This window comes from Pteropus medius, unplaced genomic scaffold (genome assembly GCF_902729225.1).
Source record: "Pteropus medius unplaced genomic scaffold, Ma_sr-lr_union100, whole genome shotgun sequence".
NCBI lineage: Eukaryota > Metazoa > Chordata > Mammalia > Chiroptera > Pteropodidae > Pteropus > Pteropus medius.
Genome location: NW_024353790.1, coordinates 468,850 through 489,062, shown reverse-complemented (window position 1 = coordinate 489,062; position 20,213 = coordinate 468,850). Strand labels below are relative to the sequence as shown.

General features: G+C 36.7%; 1 protein-coding gene and 1 pseudogene across 13 annotated transcripts in view; both read right to left on the bottom strand.

The window, feature by feature from the left end:
- The window catches only part of SYNE1 (spectrin repeat containing nuclear envelope protein 1), a 406,416-nt gene that overhangs the window by 96,742 nt on the left and 289,461 nt on the right, over window positions 1–20,213 (bottom strand). For all 13 annotated transcript variants that reach the window (XM_039851332.1, XM_039851327.1, XM_039851325.1 and 10 more), the window contains 12 exons: window positions 19,899–20,108; window positions 15,268–15,369; window positions 11,523–11,642; window positions 9,753–9,953; window positions 7,403–7,576; window positions 6,347–6,478; window positions 5,467–5,663; window positions 4,679–4,811; window positions 4,116–4,298; window positions 2,737–2,886; window positions 2,075–2,251; window positions 1,519–1,674 (listed from right to left, as the gene is read on the bottom strand). In XM_039851332.1, the coding sequence (XP_039707266.1) occupies window positions 1,519–1,674; window positions 2,075–2,251; window positions 2,737–2,886; window positions 4,116–4,298; window positions 4,679–4,811; window positions 5,467–5,663; window positions 6,347–6,478; window positions 7,403–7,576; window positions 9,753–9,953; window positions 11,523–11,642; window positions 15,268–15,369; window positions 19,899–20,108 (1,935 nt within the window). The remainder of the gene's footprint in view (window positions 1–1,518; window positions 1,675–2,074; window positions 2,252–2,736; window positions 2,887–4,115; window positions 4,299–4,678; window positions 4,812–5,466; window positions 5,664–6,346; window positions 6,479–7,402; window positions 7,577–9,752; window positions 9,954–11,522; window positions 11,643–15,267; window positions 15,370–19,898; window positions 20,109–20,213) is intronic.
- On the bottom strand, window positions 12,583–12,698 carry LOC120593503 (uncharacterized; annotated as a pseudogene).

Genomic DNA, 20,213 nt, shown 5'->3' with positions numbered 1-20,213 from the left:
AAATATAACTCAGCCTTCAAAGTACAATTTTGAAATTCTGGCTTATTTCTACATTTTAGAATCGATGGCTTAAATTAGAAATACTACTGGCCCCTGGAAAATTGGAAATGCAATGATGTATGTTTTTGGTCTGCCATCTTTTACATACCCATCTTCTGATGTGAAGCATTTTTTTTTTGAATCATTAAAAAAAAAAATTCCAGATATTTCTCCGTATGATGGTTTTTTTGGCTATTTTTATGCACCCTCAACATTGTAATCCATTAGCTTGTCACACCAGCACCAAGGCATCTGGGGTCTTTTTTCCCCTGAACCTAAAAGCTTTGATTGTGAGCTTAAATATATCTCACTTTATATGTGACCTGCTTGGAAAAAAAAAATACTGCTTGGAAAGAAGCTCATTACCAAAGGTCTTTCTTTTTGAAATCCAGAATGTAAAAACAAGCTTGGGGAAAAGGAACATTTCTGTAGAATGACTTCACAGTTGAGTTTTCAATTGTTTTTAGGAAACGCTACAGAGAAGACTCACAGCTAATCTGTAACACATTACAAATTACTGAATTATTTTAAAAATTTTATTACAATGTTAACGGTAATAGGTCACATTTCTTTTGTATAAACCTGAATACGTGGGGGACTATTAAGTGTTCCTAAGACACCTGAAAACATTTGGAGTATGCCCAATCTACCTTGATCCTTATCACTAACAGCAGAACAAGCAGTCACTGGGTGCTTCCCCATGTGACACAGTAGGAAGTAACTGTGTCACCTGTGAAGTACTCGCTCATTAGAGTTGAATCAGTTGAATCCAATAAAGCCTCCAGCGCTAACTCCCATTTGTAGAAAATTAAGGGACAAGAAGAGTAAGTTAAATGACATTTTCAGGAAGTACAAAGGTTAGTCCTGAACCTGGGTCAGTCTACAGTTTCTGAGACAAGTTAATAGCATCAGAAAAATATTAAAGAGATTTAAGAGATCTAACAAGTAAATGTAGCAAATGGACACTGTTGCACCTTTTTGTGACTAAATTAACAGAAAAAAAGACATTTTAAAGATAATTGAGGAAACTGTTATGGGTTGAGCATTAAATAATATTAAAGAATTGTTGTTAAATCTTTTGTGGTGGTAATGATATAGTTATATAAGAAAAGTCAGTGTTTTGGAGCTGTGTATTATAGCATGCAGGAATAAAATGACATGCTATATCTTGGGTTCACTATAAAATTTTTAAGAAGAAAAGAAAAAATTCATGCAAATATGTCAAAATTTTGATAATCATTAAATCCGATGATTAGTCTATGGGGGTTTGAGGCTTCTTAGGAGTGTTTCAAAATTCTCATAATTTCAAATTCATAAGAAGTTTATAGAAAAAGTCTATAAACTCACATCATCAGAGAAATGTGTTACCAAATGGAACATTTTTCAATATTTAACTTTCAATTCTCAAGAAATACAAATTCCTTTGGCATATGCCATGAAATTGTGAAATAGTCCATGTCAGCCACCTAGACCAATTACCTGACAATCTTTCATTGCATTCTGAACTGAAGCCTGATCTCCAATTCGATGTTGCTGTTTTAATCTCTTTTCCTGGATTTCAAACCAAGTTTTCATACACTGTACATTATTTTCGTATTCTGACCAAGATTCCAATAAGCCTTCCAACAGCTGAATCTGAACAAACATAATAAAACGAAATTTGCCATTTTATTTTAAATTCAAATCATTGGCAGTTCACTATTTCCTCCAAATTGAGAATTCTTCAAATACGGTCCATCATATACATGATTAAAAATGAAATGTTATAAAACGTGAATCAGTGACTATTTTTGGTACACAAGTCAAGAACTTAAGTCAACTTGAAGCAAAGACAAAAGAAATTAAGAGGCATCTTTAAAAAACTAAAACAATGTAAAATTTACAAAGAGTGGAAGGTCCATAAGATGAAATAATTAACATGACAAAGAGTATTTAAAGCACTGCAACCTTCAGCGAATTTAATTTTTTTTACAGAGTGTACTTGTTCTTGGAGTTTTCATGAAATACAGAAGCAGAGGCCAGCCACTTGGCTTACCTTCTCAGCTACTAGACTCTGCAGAATTTGCCAACTTTTATTCATTGCTCCTAGTTGCTCAGCAAAATCAGTCTTATCACTGCGTTTACTTTCCACATCCTGACTGGTGATTTGTAGCACAGACTGGTTCACAAAATCAACTGTCAACTGTTTACAGTTAATGTCTATCTTAAAACCCTAAAAAGAAAAGGAGGAAATAAGAACATGAGGCCATGCAAATAAACGTCTTATATTTTATCGGGAGTTGGAAAGCCGTAAGAAGCCTCGAAATTAATATCGTCAGTTACATGACTTAGTCCAAATGGCACGATCTGTGTATATTCATACAAGCCATTATTTTCAGAGGCTGAATATACATATACATGAATATAGGAAATATAAGTTAAATTTATGAATTTTGAATTTATATATATATACGACAGAGGATATAAAATAGGATAAATTGTATAATCTCATTATAAAAATATGTATAAATTATTTTTAATACTGGACAAATTTTTTTATGCTGCTAATTAGGGAGGCGGTTTTCTTATCTTATATACCCATCTGGTGTCACTATGTATGAAACATACTTCAAGGTCCAATTTTCATAACTTGAGTTTTGAGTTCCCTCAAAATAGTCTAAAACATGAAAAGTTAAAAATTAAAAAAATTTTAATTACCTTATATTTCTGAAGGTATTCATGAATTGCTTTGTAACCTACGGAGTTTTTTATATCCTCTTCATCCTTTTGAATGACATTTTCCATGAGAGAAATCCAAGTCATGACTTCAGAAATGGCATGGCGAGAAGGTAGCTTGTCCATTTGGAGCTGCCCAAGCAAGAGATAGAACAAATCACAAGTATTAAAATTCAAACCCAACTTCTGTTAACCTAAAAACTCTACATTAATTTTTATTAATGTACCATCAGAGATAACACTTCTTAATGACATTTTTGGATCTTATCCTCATTGGAAGCTTAGGATTAAACATCAGGCAAACACTGAACAATAATAGTTGTCTTATGTTCGCTTGACATCCAATACTATAAACATTGTATAAACATTAGCTAATTAATCAAAACACCAGCAAGAAGAAAAAATTGTTATTTTATAGCTTGTTTTAAGAGTTTAAAAACCTTAACTACAAAACATTCAACAGATGTATTTTATTAATTATCTTGTAAAATCTCTGTGTATTACGACTCAGGAATGTTAAAAGAAGAAGGAAAAATACCACACTACAAACTATCATTTTCTAGATTTTTGGCACTCTAATTTTTATTCCTAAGAGCGTAGCCAATTCCCTCAGTATTTAACTAAAAGATACTTAGAATTCTGAATCTTTCTTAATATATCATACATTTATGCAGATGGCTTATTATAAAAATTTGGAGGAACAAAGCAATCATTTCTAATATCTATGGACTTCTATGGAGTGCAGAATGATACAGAGATAAATGTGAGATGTCCCCTGTCCTCTAGAAATACAGAGCTGTTGATTAGTAGGGATAAGTCACATTAAACACATCTATTACACCTTATATACGGTGATGAGTGCCGAAGAGAGAGATATTAAATACCTGGGAGTCTGGGGGAGAGAAGCATATTTCCAGAGAAGTACTGACTTCTCTTGCTTCTCTTCATTTATTGAATGAATGCCAGCTGCTCTATTATAGCTAAGATTATAGGTCTTTTACATTCATTGTTATTAAATCTTCATAACTACTCAGTTTATGAGGCAGGTATAGGTACCCACATTTTACTCATGAGTAAACGAGAATTTAAACAAGGCCAGACAAGGATCCTAACACACACACACACACAACACGCATACACCACGCATACACTCGATATAGAAGCCCTTGGAAGAGATGACATTTGTAGATATGGAGTTTGTGGAATAGTTCACTTTTAATGTCAATACAGTGGACAAGAGAAAAGACAGTGTCCAAGAAAAAGTTGATTTAAAGTTGTGAGCAAAAGTAGATTAATGTACTTTTTCATTTAATATTGCTTAAATTAATGATTGTCGATTCAACCAGTGGTTCTTGCTATACCTGGTGGAGCTTTTCCTGCACAGCTGGAATATTCGTCAGCAGGTCAGTCCACTGGCTATCCACGTGTGACAGCTCAGAACGCAGGGCAGCTGTGTCCACTTTCTTCAATCGGAGAAGCTGGTTTCCAGTGCTCAGAACGGATGACTTCAGGGGAGATTTGGCTTCCACTTCCTTAGAAAACTCCTAAAAGAAGTAGCAATGTTCAAATCTGCGTCGAATAGCCAGGCCTCTTATTTAAGGAAAGAGACCAATTTGTTACATACACAAGTTTTCTTTTTTCTTGAAGGGGAGTTAGATTAAGCATTTTAGAGGAAAACAAAAGCCCTGAATGAAAGCCAACAATGAAGCCATTACTTGAAAACCACATTGAGAGGCCATGTTGGGTCCTAATATTTGGCATAATTATTTAACACCTATAGTTTACATGGACAGATTCTCTAGAGCTTGGTTTACTAAGTATATCCATTAAGAGCTGATTTCCTTTTTACTGATGCAGGTCAGGCCTTACCTATAGGCCTGTAAACAATAAAATTGAATCAAATGCTTTAGATTCTCAGGCTTACCAGGAAAGCATTCAAATGATCACGGACCATTTCCAGTTCTTGTGGGACCGTCACAGATTGCTGAGTCCAAAATTCTAGCCTGTCTTTTGCAGACTGTAACCAGTGAATTAGAGCTGCAGATTCACTTTGATATCTGTAAGTATATTAAAGAGCCTATTAAGTAAACATTCAATCTCTATTTTCTGCTAACCCATGTTATTCATCAATGCTAATTTTAAAAGGAGACTGGATAGATTTGGGAGAATAATGTCTTGGGTTGAAAGTCTCAAATTCTCTTTTCTTAATATTTATGCCGTTTCAGCTTTCCCCTCTCTAAGCTGAAAATAAAGATACCTTTCCTCTAGTCCTTCATGTTGAGGCTGTTCAGATAATATTAGATGATTGTTATTAAAAGTTCTTAGAAATAAAGGTGGCATAAAAACAAAGTATCTCATTATATAAAAGCAAGCCCCCATCTCTCTCGAATACTTTCTATTGTCCTTGAGAAATGTCACCTTCTCAGAATCACTTTCTCTCCTTCTGAGCTTTTACTATGACTACCACGTGCAGTCAATAGGCAAGGGAGGATGACAGCTCAAAGGTAAGGTACCTGCCTCTCTGCCCAGTTTTAAGTACATGTTTATGTGATTGTATAGGAACCTAACCAGGGGCTTTGTGTTTGCCTTTATTTTACAAACTCTGTAATAAGTTTCTAGAGGGACCACATCTTTTTCAAGTCCCATGACCACTAGCCTTATAAATACCCTGTGGCACTAATCTAAAAATTTGCGAAATAGTCACAGTATTACCTGGTCCAGTGTTTCAATATTGTTTCCAATCTGTGAAGCTCCTTAGACACCTTGTTGGTATTATTTAACCAGTGTTCTCCGAGTTGATTTAGCTGGCTTTCTAGATCTGAGCAGCTGATGGATATCAAGAGACGTTTCCCATCATCTAACGCCTGATATAATTTGGGCTGGTGTTCGTTAAGGCTGGATTTCAAATGCTAGAAGGATGGAAAATACTGGGTCAAAAGTTTGGATGATGCAAATTTTCCTCTTTAAGAATTATAAGTTCTCTGATGCCCATGATGTTCCTATTACCCTTATTCAGACTTCAATTATGTAAGTAACTCTGAAAACTTTGAGATGCTTCATCTACATCTAAGCATAGATTTTTTTTTTTTTTTGGTGGTAAATTTAGGTGTATTTAAAACTGTCAAACTATAATTATTTCAAGAACAGTATGACACCAGCTTTTACTACAGACAATGCTTAGTAGAGGCTGAGCTTTCAATAAGAGTTCTCATTAAAAAAGAAAGAAAAAAACAATGTCACCATAAAAAAATAAATTAAAAAAAGAGAGAGAAAATACTTTGTAATGCTCTACTATAAACAACAAACTAAAATTAACTCAAGTGTGTGACATCAGTGTAAACTATAGAAATGTTTGGTGGAGGCTGAATTTTCAAAAAGAATTCTCATTAAAAAAAGAAAAAAACATCGTCTTATGTTCTATTATAAAACAAACACTTAGAATGTATCTGCCTTCAATGAGGTCAATAGCTTGAAATAAAAGTACTTAAGAAAATATTTGATTGCAGGTTTGTTTAGATTCAATTAAAACCATGGGAAAGTTTCAAAAGGACATGTGACAACTTATACACCAAGATGCCATTCAGATGCTGACCTGGTAGAGCGTTATCCGATCGATGAGCCTGTCCTCACTCTCCTCCACCAAACCCACACTGGGGATGTTGGCTTCCACCACCTCCAGCTGTCTGCTGAGCTCCCGGTGGTCGTCATCCAGATGGGACCATGTCTAGAAACACCACATAGGTCTGTGAGCTAAAAACCCCCATTAAGGAACACCATTCCTCTTTGTGTGCAAAATACATACATGACAGATTCTCTTTAAAGTTGTGATGTTCGTGTGAGGGGTCTGACTTGGGAAGCAGAAGATGGCTTCGAAGCCAGTAATCAGATGGTGACCTTGAAAGCATTGTGAATGAGCCGTGGCTTCTGCAGCTGTCTAGCATCATAAGCAAGTTACGAAACAAGCATGGGCAAGATTTTAAGCTTCTCTGAACCTCATGTTCAACATTAAAAGGGTGGGGTAATAAAGACTGTCTAGACCACTGTGAGGATACATGGAATAACGTATACAGTGCGCCTGGCACACAGTTGGCATATGATGTGGGCAGCTGCGTTCTGCGTTAGAGCAATGATGAACGCGTGATTTAAGTGAAAGGCATGGGCGTGTTGTTTACTTCAAGTAGTAAGTGAACTAAATACATTACATTTGCAAATTTAAAAAAGCACAGACATTTAAGAAATATGAATAGATAGCATAAACATCCTACTAAGGAGAACTCTCAAATGACGTCATTCCTAAATTCAGATTTTTATTTTATTTAAAATGGGAAAAATCTTGATTTCAATCATTTGAAGTCTTTTTCTGTCATTGATAGCAGTTTTTCAGCCTGACTATCAAAACCCAAATATCATCGTGTCCAGTCTGAAGTTAGTGTTCCTCTAGTTGACTCACAGTGTGTCATAGCCTTTATGGAAATATAAATCGGACATACAACAGGGACAAGGCAACACACGATGCCGAGTCTGAGAGAGAGAGAGAGTTCCAAGCTTCTAAGAGGCACACTGCACCAGTAAACATGTCTTGCCTCACTGGCCTGTTTCACAGGAGGGAGTCTGCTGCAGGGCCGGTGCTAGGTCAACATCGTCTCACCTCTAGAATGTACTCCAGCTCCACGCCCCTCCTGTGAGCTCCTTTCAGTACGGCTGACGCCTGCGCCATCATTTCTGTGTGGAACTGGGTTTCCTGTTGGGCTGCAAAGCTGATGATCTTTCTGAAGAGTGTTTCGGTCAAAATCATATGAGATTCCAGGCCCTGAAAGTATTCCTGAAATTTTTCAGATAGAAAGAGGTCAGCAACTCATTCATACACTACACCTTACGGTAAAAATTACTTCAGACATGAAAGCTGACAGAATTTGGTGTATAGATGAGTGAAACGGTCCCGCCCCACCGGCCTCCACCATACCCAGGCACTCGTCGCTTCTTGCAGAGACGGGGGCTCCTGTCTCCTAACTGGCCTCTCTTGTCCCCCCACTCAAGGGCAGCAACACGCTGCTGGGCGGCAGACACTATGTCCCCCAAGCAGAGCTCTTCATATGTGACCAGCTGCCGATTAAACTCCCCTGACTCCACCATACGAACTGACCTCCCCTGACCACTGAACTCAGTAGCTCCCATTCCCCATCAGTTTATACTCTGTGCTTCCTGAAGTGGCCTCACTGGACACATTCACAACTTTCCTTCCTCTCTGTGGTTGGGCCTGAGCTTTACTTCTCTGAATTCTCAAAGCATGTATTTTGCTTAATACTCACTGCCAAACACTGCTTGACACATACTGATTTAGTATTACGTATTTTTAAGTTTCCCTTGTAGTATACCTACACACGACAGAATTATAGGCCTTGCACACTCCTACACACGTATTTTGAAATGTTACTTTTTATGTGTAAAAAGTCCCAGAGGAGGGAGAAAGGGTTTGTCCTATTTCCTGTTTCCGGCATCATGGGTAAAAATGAAAGGCTAGGAATTGATAAAAATATTTAGTGTGTACTATGTGCTGGGCACTCTATCCATACTTTACTAACTCATCGAATCCTTATAACAACTCTATGAGGTAGGTGGATTTATTTCCCATTTCACAGATGAGGATACAACCATCCAGTCTAGGTAATTTGCCCGAGGTCACTATAGAGCTCTCACTCAGAAAACAGTCTGGTCAGTAGAAGCTAGAATCATTATTTTTAACTGACAGTTATTATATCATGGAATCTTAAAGTTGGAAGAGAACTTAGAGGTCACTTAGCCCAACATTCCCCCAAAGCTGATATTTCTTTTACAAGCCCATCGCCCTCTGACAGCCTTGGATGGAGTTCTCATGGCCAGGAGGGTTGTTCATCCAATGGAAGCTTACTCCTTTTAGAGTTCTTCATCTATTGAGTTTTATTTCTCTGTTATTTATATTCATTGATTCTAGTTTCTCCTCTGGAATAACTCAGGATGATATTTTATTACTATGGTTAAAGATTTGAGAAAAACCAGCTGGGAACTTTAAAGCAATGTTTTCAAAGCCAAATGATAAGGCTTTAATAAATCACGATGTTTTGGACAAAAACCTCTGGGAAAAATAGCAAGAAGTATCATTCCAAAACAAACAAAAAATCCACCTTTATAATCACAAGAGAGCTACAGAATGGTAGAATGTTAACTATCTATAGCCCAAAGGGATATTATTAGTTTTCCTATAGGATATTCCCATAGTCTGGGAGTTTGGGGTTCTGGACTGGCAAATCCACTTTTTCTGTAATCGTTGCTAATTATGCAAGAGTTACCTCTGTGTGTACACCGAAGGGGCATTCCTGTACTAAGGAGTAGTGTCTAACTTGAACTTGGTTATGGCTCATATGGATGGAGCAACCTCAGGTCTACCAAGTGTGATTATGTAGAAAAGGACTTGATGTCCCCAGGAGGAAACCCTTGAGGCCTACAGCAACCAGAAGAGCATGTGCTCAGGGGCCAGGAGAGCTGAGTGATGCATGTAAGAGGCAGAAACCCAACTCCAGAGCAGAGCGAGGGGCGGCAGAACACCAAGGCCTCAATGAATGGGCATAAAAGACACAAAGGGTAAAGGCGGAGTTTTGAATGAAGCCTCCTTTGAGGAGGCCCCCGTGTTTCCTGTCGAGTGCAGGTTATGCTGGGAGATAGCCTGGCTAATGCTAGCGCGGAACCGATAATTAAAATTCCTGATGAGGCTGGTATTCTTTTTTCACTTAAAAAATTGTAGGACATATCCTCTATAATTGTTCTGTGCTATTAAATGCCAGTGGGTTTGAGTATTCATTTCTTGACCATTTTGAAGATTAACTTATAAAAGTAGGAATGCCTAAAAGATCGAAATTGTTAGGTTTTACTAAATGTGTATTAGCACGTGAAACTATGCTTTCATAAGACGTTCTCTCTCTCTGCCCTACATCCCTCCATCCCTCCCTCTCTCTCTCTCTCACCTTATGTTTGTCAAGTAGCTGTTGGATTTCCTCTTTGGAAGACACGATCAGTTTCTGGTTGCCTGCCATCTTCTCTCGTCCAGTTTCTAGCAAGTCGGCCAGATCTTGCATGGCCCTTTCATACTGACTCTTGAGTGCAAGATTCTGGTTCAGCCCACTCCGCCGAGAGCCAATGGTCATCAGCAGTTCATCATACATGTCCTAAAGACCAGAGACAGCGCATCACCTACCCAACCTGCGACCCAGCTAAGGACGCTCCATCAGGTGTCTGACCCACGGTGACACCCTGCGTATAGAGCACCTGCCTGTCTTTCTTAGGATCCTCCCTTCCAGAAGTTCTTTCAAAAAAGATAAGTTAAATTTTTCAACATTCCAAAGGATATGCAAAAATGCTGCCTAGAAATGACACATGAGGCAGGTTTGACAACTGTCTTCTCAGGACATCAATGGTTTGTGGCAAGATGTGGGGTCAAACTGTTGAAAAATGGTTTGTGGGGCTGAGGGAAATATCATAGAAAATAATTTTTCTGTTTTTTATTTGAAAAATTCTAATTTCCATAATGTTTTCAACATTTATATAATTTTAGAGTAATTGAATATGGTGTCTTTAACATTTCATCAGCTAAATAATAATCAGACTTTGGACTAGTCTTCAAATAAAGACCTAGAGAAACAAAGGAGAGAAACCTAGTTTAATGTGAGCTGAAAGACTTTAAGACTTGAAAAGGCAATGTTTTTGCCAAATGTGGTGAAGTAAATAAATATTTTAACTGGAAAGACATTTTAGGAGATGATGATACACCAAACACAAAATTTATTTGTGCCATATGGACCTGATTAACGCATCATATTAAGGTTTAGCAGGCCAAAAATGTTCAATCTGGAAAAGTTCAACTTTAATGCCTATTTACAGCTCTGACGTTTGACTCTTACACCTGACATTTAAGCACTGTCGGAAAAATGTCTAAAGAGGACAGGCGGGGGGCAGTGGGCTCACGGCATTATGAAACGTAAGATAGTGGAATGAGACAGTTAAAATAAAAATTTTCTTTTAAATATAAGAGCTATTTTATTTGCTTATCAAATGCTCGGTTTTGCTAATCGAATGTCCCAGTATCACCCTACCACACTGATATCAGATTCTTGCCTAGGTGCCAGATATCGAAAAGCAAATTAACCCAAAGTTATTCTCTATTCCTGAAGGACGCCTAGAAGTCTGTTTAGATTTCAGCTCTCTTCTAGTTCAATATATATATATTTTTTTGTTCCGGAATTGAAATGACATCTCTCTTCCATTCAAACATGGATGAAAGATAAACTATAGTTTTGAACTCTTGAGAAAAACCACATTCTAAAAAGTATTGGCTTGACTATTTTTTCTTTAAAACAATTTGTGGGGGTACAGTACAATACAGAATAGATATCCCTCTTTTATTTTTCTAGGTTTGGCTGATAATTATTACATTTCTAGAGGAGAAAATAATATACCACAACTCAACTATACCACAGTGCTTAGCCACCGGAATAATCAAAAAGTAAATGTCAGAGAAAAAGAAAATCTTGGAGGCTTGAGAATACAATTTATTATATTAAACTAAATATGGTAAAAGTTTCAGAAAATTTTCTTAGGAGTTACTTGGAAGGAAGATTGGAACTTAAAAGATATGAATTTTATAGGGAAAAAAACATGAGAATACAGAAAACAAGTTTTTCTTGACTTCTAGGTAGGATGTATCATTGAAGCTGAAAGCTATTGGTAGAAAATTATACCTGGAGTTTGGAGAGTTCTTGCATGGACGGCTGCTCGACCTGTAACTTGTCACCACGCTTTTTTAATTCAGTGATTCCTGCATCCAATTCCTTTAGCCCATCCTCAGCCTGTTGTATCGCCTAGATAAAATTTGTGATATTTCATCAAAACTTCCATGAACAATTTCCCACAAAAAGTGTGCCTAACATGTCTCCTTATTTTTTCCTCCTCTCTCCACATAAAACAATACATGCGACAAAACTCATTTCGGTACAAAAAAACCATGGTCACCTATAATATGAAAAAGAGAAGAAGCCCCTTTTCCTTCCCTGGTAAAAAATGGAACCTTCATTTTCTGGAGAAGGTAAAACAGATGTTAGTTTCTGGACTGAAGGGGGACCAGACACAGTCGGGGGCTTGAGTCCTTGACTGAAAACGGGGATAAAATGACCGAACACCACTGCATGCTAAATGTGGAGCCCCTATGTCTTCTAGAGTTCTGCAGCCAGACCTTTATTCTCCAGACAGGAAAAGGGAAAAAATATGTAATGACCAATAAAGAAGACTCAAAATATTGACACAAGGATTCTCAAACAAATAGCTCACACAGATCACCCTTCGATAAACCTCAAAATGTCAAGCTCCTTTTATCCACGAAGTTGCCATTTGGCTGTTTAGTCCTCCATCCTAAATGTGAATAAACAGCAAAGGATTTCCTCAGAAAAGTCACCAACATGAAAAATAGAGATCAAAATAAGCAAATAAAGAAAAACAATCTGGAAGGAAACAGATTATACAGGGAAAATGAAACTTCAACAATAACAACAAAATTTGTTAATACAACCCGGAGAGATTACAAAAGATAATGCATCTATTAAAAAAAAAGAACAGGATACTACAAAAAAGGATCATGTAGAAAACCAAAAGGAGCTCTGGGAAAATTAAACACAGGAGAGCAGAAATGCAAAACCAGGAGGAAAGTGTGGAGTTGAAACTGACAAAGGCTTCCAGAAAGTAGAGCAAAAAGACAAAGACAGAAATCTCTCTCTCTTTTTTCTTTTTCTTTTTTCTTATTATTTATGCCTACAGCACCTAGTCTTCCTAGGTGGTCTCCCATCCAAATACTAACCAGGCCTGACCCTGCTTAGCTTCCGAGATCAGACGTTGGGCTTGTTCAGGGTAGCAAGGCTGTAGACCACAGACTGTGGCTCCACTGGGATGTGAACCCAGGACCTTCTGCATGTAAAGCAGATGTGCTAACTGCTACACTATGGAACCATGTCCCAGAAACGTCTCTTGATAAGAAAATTAGAAGACTGGGCCAGAATATCCAACACCTGCCTAAAAGGAGCTCCAGAAAAAGAGACAGATAAAATGGAGGAATAAAAATGTTAAGCAAATAATTAGAAAATTTTCCAGAGAGGAAAGAGGAGAGCAGCCAAATCAAAACGCCAGTTGAGCTCCCAGCCCAGTGGATAAGATACACATGTCATTGTGACCTTTGGGAATTAGAATGATCTTAGATTCCTCAAGCCAACACTGGGATCTAGAAAACAATGAGCAAAAGCCAGAAAACCACGAGAAAAGGCTTTTAAACCAAGAATTCTACAAAGAATTCTATCAATGAACTGTGAGCACAGTATAAGAACATTTGCAGACATGCAAAATATTGAAGAATATATCTAGCATGCATCCTTTCTTAGTAGGGATATGCACTGACAAAACAAGGAAGCAATACAATAAAGACAAAGACTTGGGATTCAGAAAAGAGAATATCCAGCAGAAGTGAAGGAAATTCTCAGAATGAGAGTAAAGAAGACAGCCTTCCACCAGGCTCACGGAGCAACAGGTCTGCTCTAGATCAGAATGATACAACTCAAAAGGTGAATATATTCAGGGGTGTCATCCCCACACCTGATGCAGTTATTACCTTTTTAACCCAAGGAAGGTAAGGATGGAATTACCACATTTTAAAGTTGCTTTCCATTGATTTAAATAAATAATCTAGTTAATTACTTTTATCTGTGGTGTGGTATTTACTTTAGTTATATTAGTCAATAATTAGTAAAAATATAACTTGCGATTGTGGGTATCCTATATTTCACATTAGAAACTCAAGGCAAAGCACCACTATGGCTGCTCAAATCGATTCTGGAATCAGGTACATTATAAGCTAAAAATAAAAAATAAAAATTAAAAATATCCTTTCAAGTCAAAGATATGACATACAAAAATGGTTTTTAATTGGAGGGAAATAAGGGGTCTCTTATTTAGGTTTTCTTAAAAGCAGATAAAATTATGGTCAAGAGAAATACACATTCACAGAGAATTTTGCAAACTATTTTTGATGATCTCTCAGATAGGTAGGTAGGTAAATAGATAGATAGATGAATAAGATAGATAGATAGATAGATAGATAGATAGATAGATAGATAGATAGATAGATAGATAGATAGATAGACAGACTGACCAACCGACCAACAGACAGACATAGATATGTATATAGAGAGAAACATTTTGGGTGACTCTCTATAGTCTACACATAGAACCCTTAGAGGTCTACTGAAATTAGGTTATAAGTTTTATTACAACACACATTTTTCATAATTACTTAGCTTGTGAAAAAGGAGATAATCTATGTAGCATCCTTCCCACTTCTCTTCTCCCTGTTTTCACTGCCATTACACTATTTTGAATTCTCATTCCTTATCACTTCAGCTCCCTGAAGCCTCATGATGGATGTCCTGCATCCTGACCCTGTCACTATCATGTCAACCATCCAGAAGCAGGATCGGGCACTGACACTCATTCTCACCCTCAAATAACCCCAGTGACTTTGCACAGCCTGTGGTCACCAAGGTGAGTACAAGTCTCCAAATTGTGTAAGACAATCCATGAGGATGAAACCCGACCTCTCTCTTTCACATTCCACCACATTCATTTTTAATTTTCATTTCTGTTTCTGTGTATGCTTTATAATACAGTACCTGCTTATTATTTATAAATAAGAAAATATTTATACATTTGTGGTGTGGGCTTATTTTTTTAACTAATGAGGTATGCAATCAATAAAGTTTAGAACCTATGATTTACAGAATAAAGTCTAATTCTCTTCCACGCAAGAGGCCCTGCACGCTGCCTCAAGTTTCCTCATCCAGCCTTATCTTCTTGCAATCACATTCATTTATTAAGTTCGGCTAAACAGGATTACTTGCTTTTCTCCTGAAGTGCTTTGAATCGCCTAACACGTATGCCTCTGTTCTCACTGCTCTCTTTACGTGGGTACCTTTCTTCTCAGTCTCTGTGTGTCCAAACTTCTAAGTCAAGTTCAAATGTCCCTTTCAAAATCTAAGTTCAAATTACCCTTTACAAAATCCTCCCTGGCCCTACCCCTGCTGGTGGCAATCTACCCCTCTTCTCAATATCCATAGTGCTGCATCTGTACTGCCACCAGGACACTTTGACTTCCTATCATAGGTCATTGACATTCATGTCTAATCTCATCGTTAGGTGGCAAACTTCTTCAGGTCAGCATCTGTTGCTGACACCTTGTCATATCTCATATTTCCTAGTTCCATGCAGAAGTAAGTGACAAAGTCAATGTAACCTGGTCAGTTATTCAAACTCGGCTCTTAAAAACATAATACATGATAAGTAGAAATGCCACAGTAAGCCATTAATCTTTCATAAAATATTTGACATTTCATAGTAAATCAGATCCACTCTATGCATTTGCTCTTCTGGAAGAAAGACAGCTGTAAATACCTCTATTTGCTCTGCCACAGGCTTTTCAAACACATTTGCCAGTTTTTGCAGAATGATATATTTGTTGTCGGCCAGTGATGTAAACAGCACCTTCAGATCATTCTAGGGAGGAAAGAAATAGGAAGACTTAACATGTGCAACAGGGAATTTGAAATGGTTGTAAACATAACACACATTTTTCAAAATAATATACAAGTGCAGAAATTTAAGTCCAGAAAAAAATAATACTGTCTCATGAGAAGATAAAAGAAATGGATAACAATTTATCTAAGTGCTAAAATTAATTTTTGAAAAATCTGTTATACACAAACCATTTTCAATACAATACAAATGGAAAGGAGGTATACAAATAAAAAACTATACTGGTCACTCTAATCTTATTATGTCTGAAATAAATGTGCATTTTTAAACAGTACAGCATGAATGTTCCACTAGTGATTTCTACCTAGGAAAACAACCTATAGATGTTATTCTGATTTGGGAAAAAAACAGATTTCTAAGAATAACATGATTCCTTTTCTCCTCTCTTGTCTCCTTCCTTCTTTCCCTCACTTCCTGCTTCCTCCTATTTTCAAAGAATTTGCACAAGCTTATAAAAAGCCATCTAGAAGTTTATAAAACAACTGTTGTTCATGACAACCAAAGACATATTAATAAACAACACAAAAAGAGCTAGGCAAAGCCTTTTGCTCATAAACATTACTCACTAAATAGTCCAAAAATATTTATACTGCGTTAAATTTGTACCAAAAGGAGATAACTATCAGAATTTTGGTACTCAATTCTAAAGAGAATAATGAACTAGAACAAAATTCGAATGATTCAATTTTTAATTCCTCTCCCTAAAATATCAGCAACGCAGCTCGATTTCTTATTGGTCGGCAAATGTATATGATGGGCTGCTCGTCCAACTCAGGCTGAAGCTGGACTCATCCCACCCTCTTCACGGTGGGGCCGATTGCATGCGAGCGCACGTCACCAAGATGCAGACACTCTGACAGCCTCGTGAGAAGGATAATCACACCAAGGGAGAGAAAACACATTTAAGGTTGTGGGGGGACATTATCACACCAAATGCAAAGCTAAAAAGCAAAATAGCGAGTGGCTTATACAGTGAAATTAAAAAAAAAAAAAATGGTGCTGAACATGAAAATTAGAAAAAAAAGAATATGATCCAAAGAGGCCATAAATGTCACTAACCATAACCTGTAATTATAATTTCCTCTTTAGTTTGCAACTAGGCTTGTAGCACTGAAAAATAGTGGCAGAAACAGGGTTTCGCTTATGAGTCATGATAACGTTTGTATTATTCAACTGTGTGCAGGGTGAGGCCATGCGGGGCATTAGAACGGTGACATGTATTCGTATGCATACAAAGGATGTTTTCCATTCATTTGAAAAGATTCAAAAGAAAAAAAATCTCTACTATTTACTTATATTTAGAATGACATTTCTTCGGTTAATCTGAATGAGTAGATAAATGTAAATAATGTAATGAGTTAGAAATAAAGAGTGTGCATATATTTTCTGTATATCATCTTTACATTTTTAACAGCATGTTTTCTGTCTTAATTATATTCTATTCAGAGTAATAGAAACCAGTTCATACTTCTCGAAGCCACATTAATTACTGGAAGAGACCTGTCAAGAAGACAGTAAAGTAGAGAACATGACTGATTTCAAAATTACTAAATAAAAGACTGTAAGAGGTGTTAACAATCACATGGATGTTGATAGTTTCTTACGAATGGGGCCCGAAGGCTTTAATTATTTCTTATTACTACACTTGTGATAAAGCAGGACCATAAAGGTATCTATTCATCACACACATACCAGACATTGTAATTTTATTTCTTATAGTCACTGGAAATATTTGTAGACCATAAAGAGGCAGGATTCCAGCTGTTTGTGAAACAGGTCCACAAGATTTAAAATCATTTGTGCTGCCTATCTCACTTAATAAGGAATTTTTTCTTTTTTTTTTTTCATTTTTAAAATAACTTAAAATGCTCAACTATAAAAATGTCCAGAAAATTTATTTGGGGTTAAGTGTTTGGGTAAAATCTTTAAAAATATATAATAGTTGATAATTAACTTGTGATTCCAAGTAGATAATATACATCTATATAATATCTATGCATTCTTCCAGATCATCTGTTGAGTATAGGATAGTAGCAGTCTGGCAAAAGCTAATACTCCAAGGTAAATAGAAAATAAAAGCATATTATTCCAATAGCTATTGAGCACTGACAGCATGCCAGGTGCTTGGTGCAACGTAAAATTAAGTGGTTTGTGACTTGACCTTTAATTACATTAACATTGAAACTTTTCTCTCAATTTAATTAGAACACAAACATTTAAAAATATGTTTTTGTTCATGAGCTGGCCACCGACACACAAAAACTTGTTGGCAAAAGAAAAACAGAAAGAGAAATTTAAAGAGAAATTTCACGATTACATGTTCTATTCTTGGTCCTCTACATAAAATAATTTCCAGAATATTCATGCTTAGTTCACATTTTACCCTCGCCAACTCGAATAACCAATCAAATTTTAATGTACCAAAGATACTAACATAGTAAAGGCAATTTGAAAAAGAGAAATGTGCCTCTGAGTGACAAACACAGTCGCACTTTCAACTTTATTCATGGCTGATAGACTAGACTGCTGCTAAAACTCAGTGCATTATTTTATGCAAGATGAATTTCAGAGTAATGAAATCATTCCCATAAGTTATTCAACAGTTTTGCTGATTTTAGACATACTGTATATACATGTACATGCAATCAGATCTTGTGCCCAAAACAAAAAACCCAAGTAACCAATCCCAGCTTTTCCTGACTCCCAGTGAAATGCTCAGTCCTTTCTAGGTGCTACACAATTCAACAAGTGCAAATGCAGATATCCAGTTCAAGTCACTCCTCAGGCCACAGACTTGCAAACACAAATGTCTGCAGTGACTATTCACCCGATACCTTAATTCTACCCCATTTCTTTGCCCAGCCAAAAATGGTATGGCTAGTGACCTGGTCTTGCCCAGTGGTCAAAGGCCTCGCTATCCACCAGTCTTCTCTGTCGGTTAACACCCCCAGATGCTCAAGTCAGAGTCCCTGGAGTTCCTCAGCTGACCCCTTTCCACCATTCCCCATATCCAAACCAACAACGAACGATCAGTGCTCTCCTATTGATTCTGCCTTCAAAATATATCTTGAATAGGTTGATTATTCGCCAGACCTCCTTCCATCAGCCCAGTGATATAAAATATAAAAATAATCTGAGTCAAATTCTGGCTTTAGCTCTTGATGGTTCAATAATAACCTCGGCGATGTAACTGAATCTTTCCATTCATTTCAGATCCTAATCTATTATAATAAATACTACTATTAATACCAACAACAATAATAACAAAACTTGCCGAGTGTTTACTATGTTTAAGACACTGTTCAAAGTATTTTACACATTTTAACTCATTTATCCTCACAACACACTTTGAGGCAATTATTACGAGTATGATTTAATAGTTGCGGACACTAAGGCTCAGAGAAGCAGCTAAGATTATGCAGCAGTAGGTGACAAAGCCAGAATTTGAACACAGGAGGGTTCGCTTTGAAACACTATTCTTAATTGTTGCTCTTCCGACTTTGCAAAATAAGTATTAGGACAATGCTTAGCAGATAGGGACGGTGTGAAGATTAAAGACAAAAATACACGTGAAAAATTTTTGTGAATAAAAAATGATATACAAATATTCGTGATGATTTTACATTGTAGTTTTAAGAACATAAACTACTGGAAGACAGTGGTAATTTGTCCCTCTAGATAAATATCTAGAATATTCAGTGTTTCCTGGATAATGCCACATTTATTTAGCATTTTACAGTATTTTATTTGTGACTCAAAATTTTTACATCAAATTCTTGGCCTTAATGACATGTATCTATTTTATAAAACTTCTATGTTTTTTAAAATAAAATTCAATTAAAACTTAAGTATGCCTAAAGGGTTCTTTTTATTAGGAATGAGAATCAACACTAAAAGTTTCTCAGCAGCTTTTGCATTAGTTGAAGTTCACAGTCATCGGAAAAGTTCTATAAGCACATGATTATTCAGGCGGCGACAGAACTCCAATCTGGCTAAAAGTCAGTAAGTCTGAGGAGCTGAATTGGAAAGTAATATAATGTATTTTAAAATGGGTGGGATATGAGGCCATAGTTACTTTCGATGGATCTGGATACTGAAGTCTAGGGTTCATTCTGTGTCAATAGCCCTTCCTCCACGTTTCTCTGATCATATGTTTTAAACTCCACTATTATCAATGGGGAATTGTAATTATAATGTGCCATAACTTATAATATAATGTGCCTTAAATTATAATATAAATGTGTGGTTGAATTTAAAGTTCTCTTCAGCCCTTAGTTTGTTTGGCTCGTTTTCTCAACCCTCCATTTCTAGGAGCATAAAACTCTTAGTTTTCTGATCCTCGGGTTCAATTCCCTTGCTTTTCTGTAGTGTTCTTGCTCTTCATGGCACATTTGAAAAAAAAAAATCGATCTAGATCATACCTCAATAAGACAGCCTGCTTATGACTGAACATAGCTGGGGAATGGTCAAACATCTCAATAATGATTTACCTGGAAATTTAGTATTTGCTGCAGTCTTTCCTTCATCTGATGACATCGCTGATTCACTACTGAGTCTAGCAAGGATAACCTTCCCAAAAGACATCCCAAAGTGTCTTCAATAACATCACGGTTATCACCATTCTCTGGAAATGCTTGGGAAAACAAGTTCTTGTTCTTATCCATTTCTTCAGACATTTCCTTAATATCTTTGGCAAGAGTCTAGGTTTGATAAAGGAGAAGGACATTTCAATGGTTAGCACCCTCAACTTACCTACAAATCAAGTCTTTTTCTCATAGAGAGTCAAGTGCTTTGTAACGTCATAC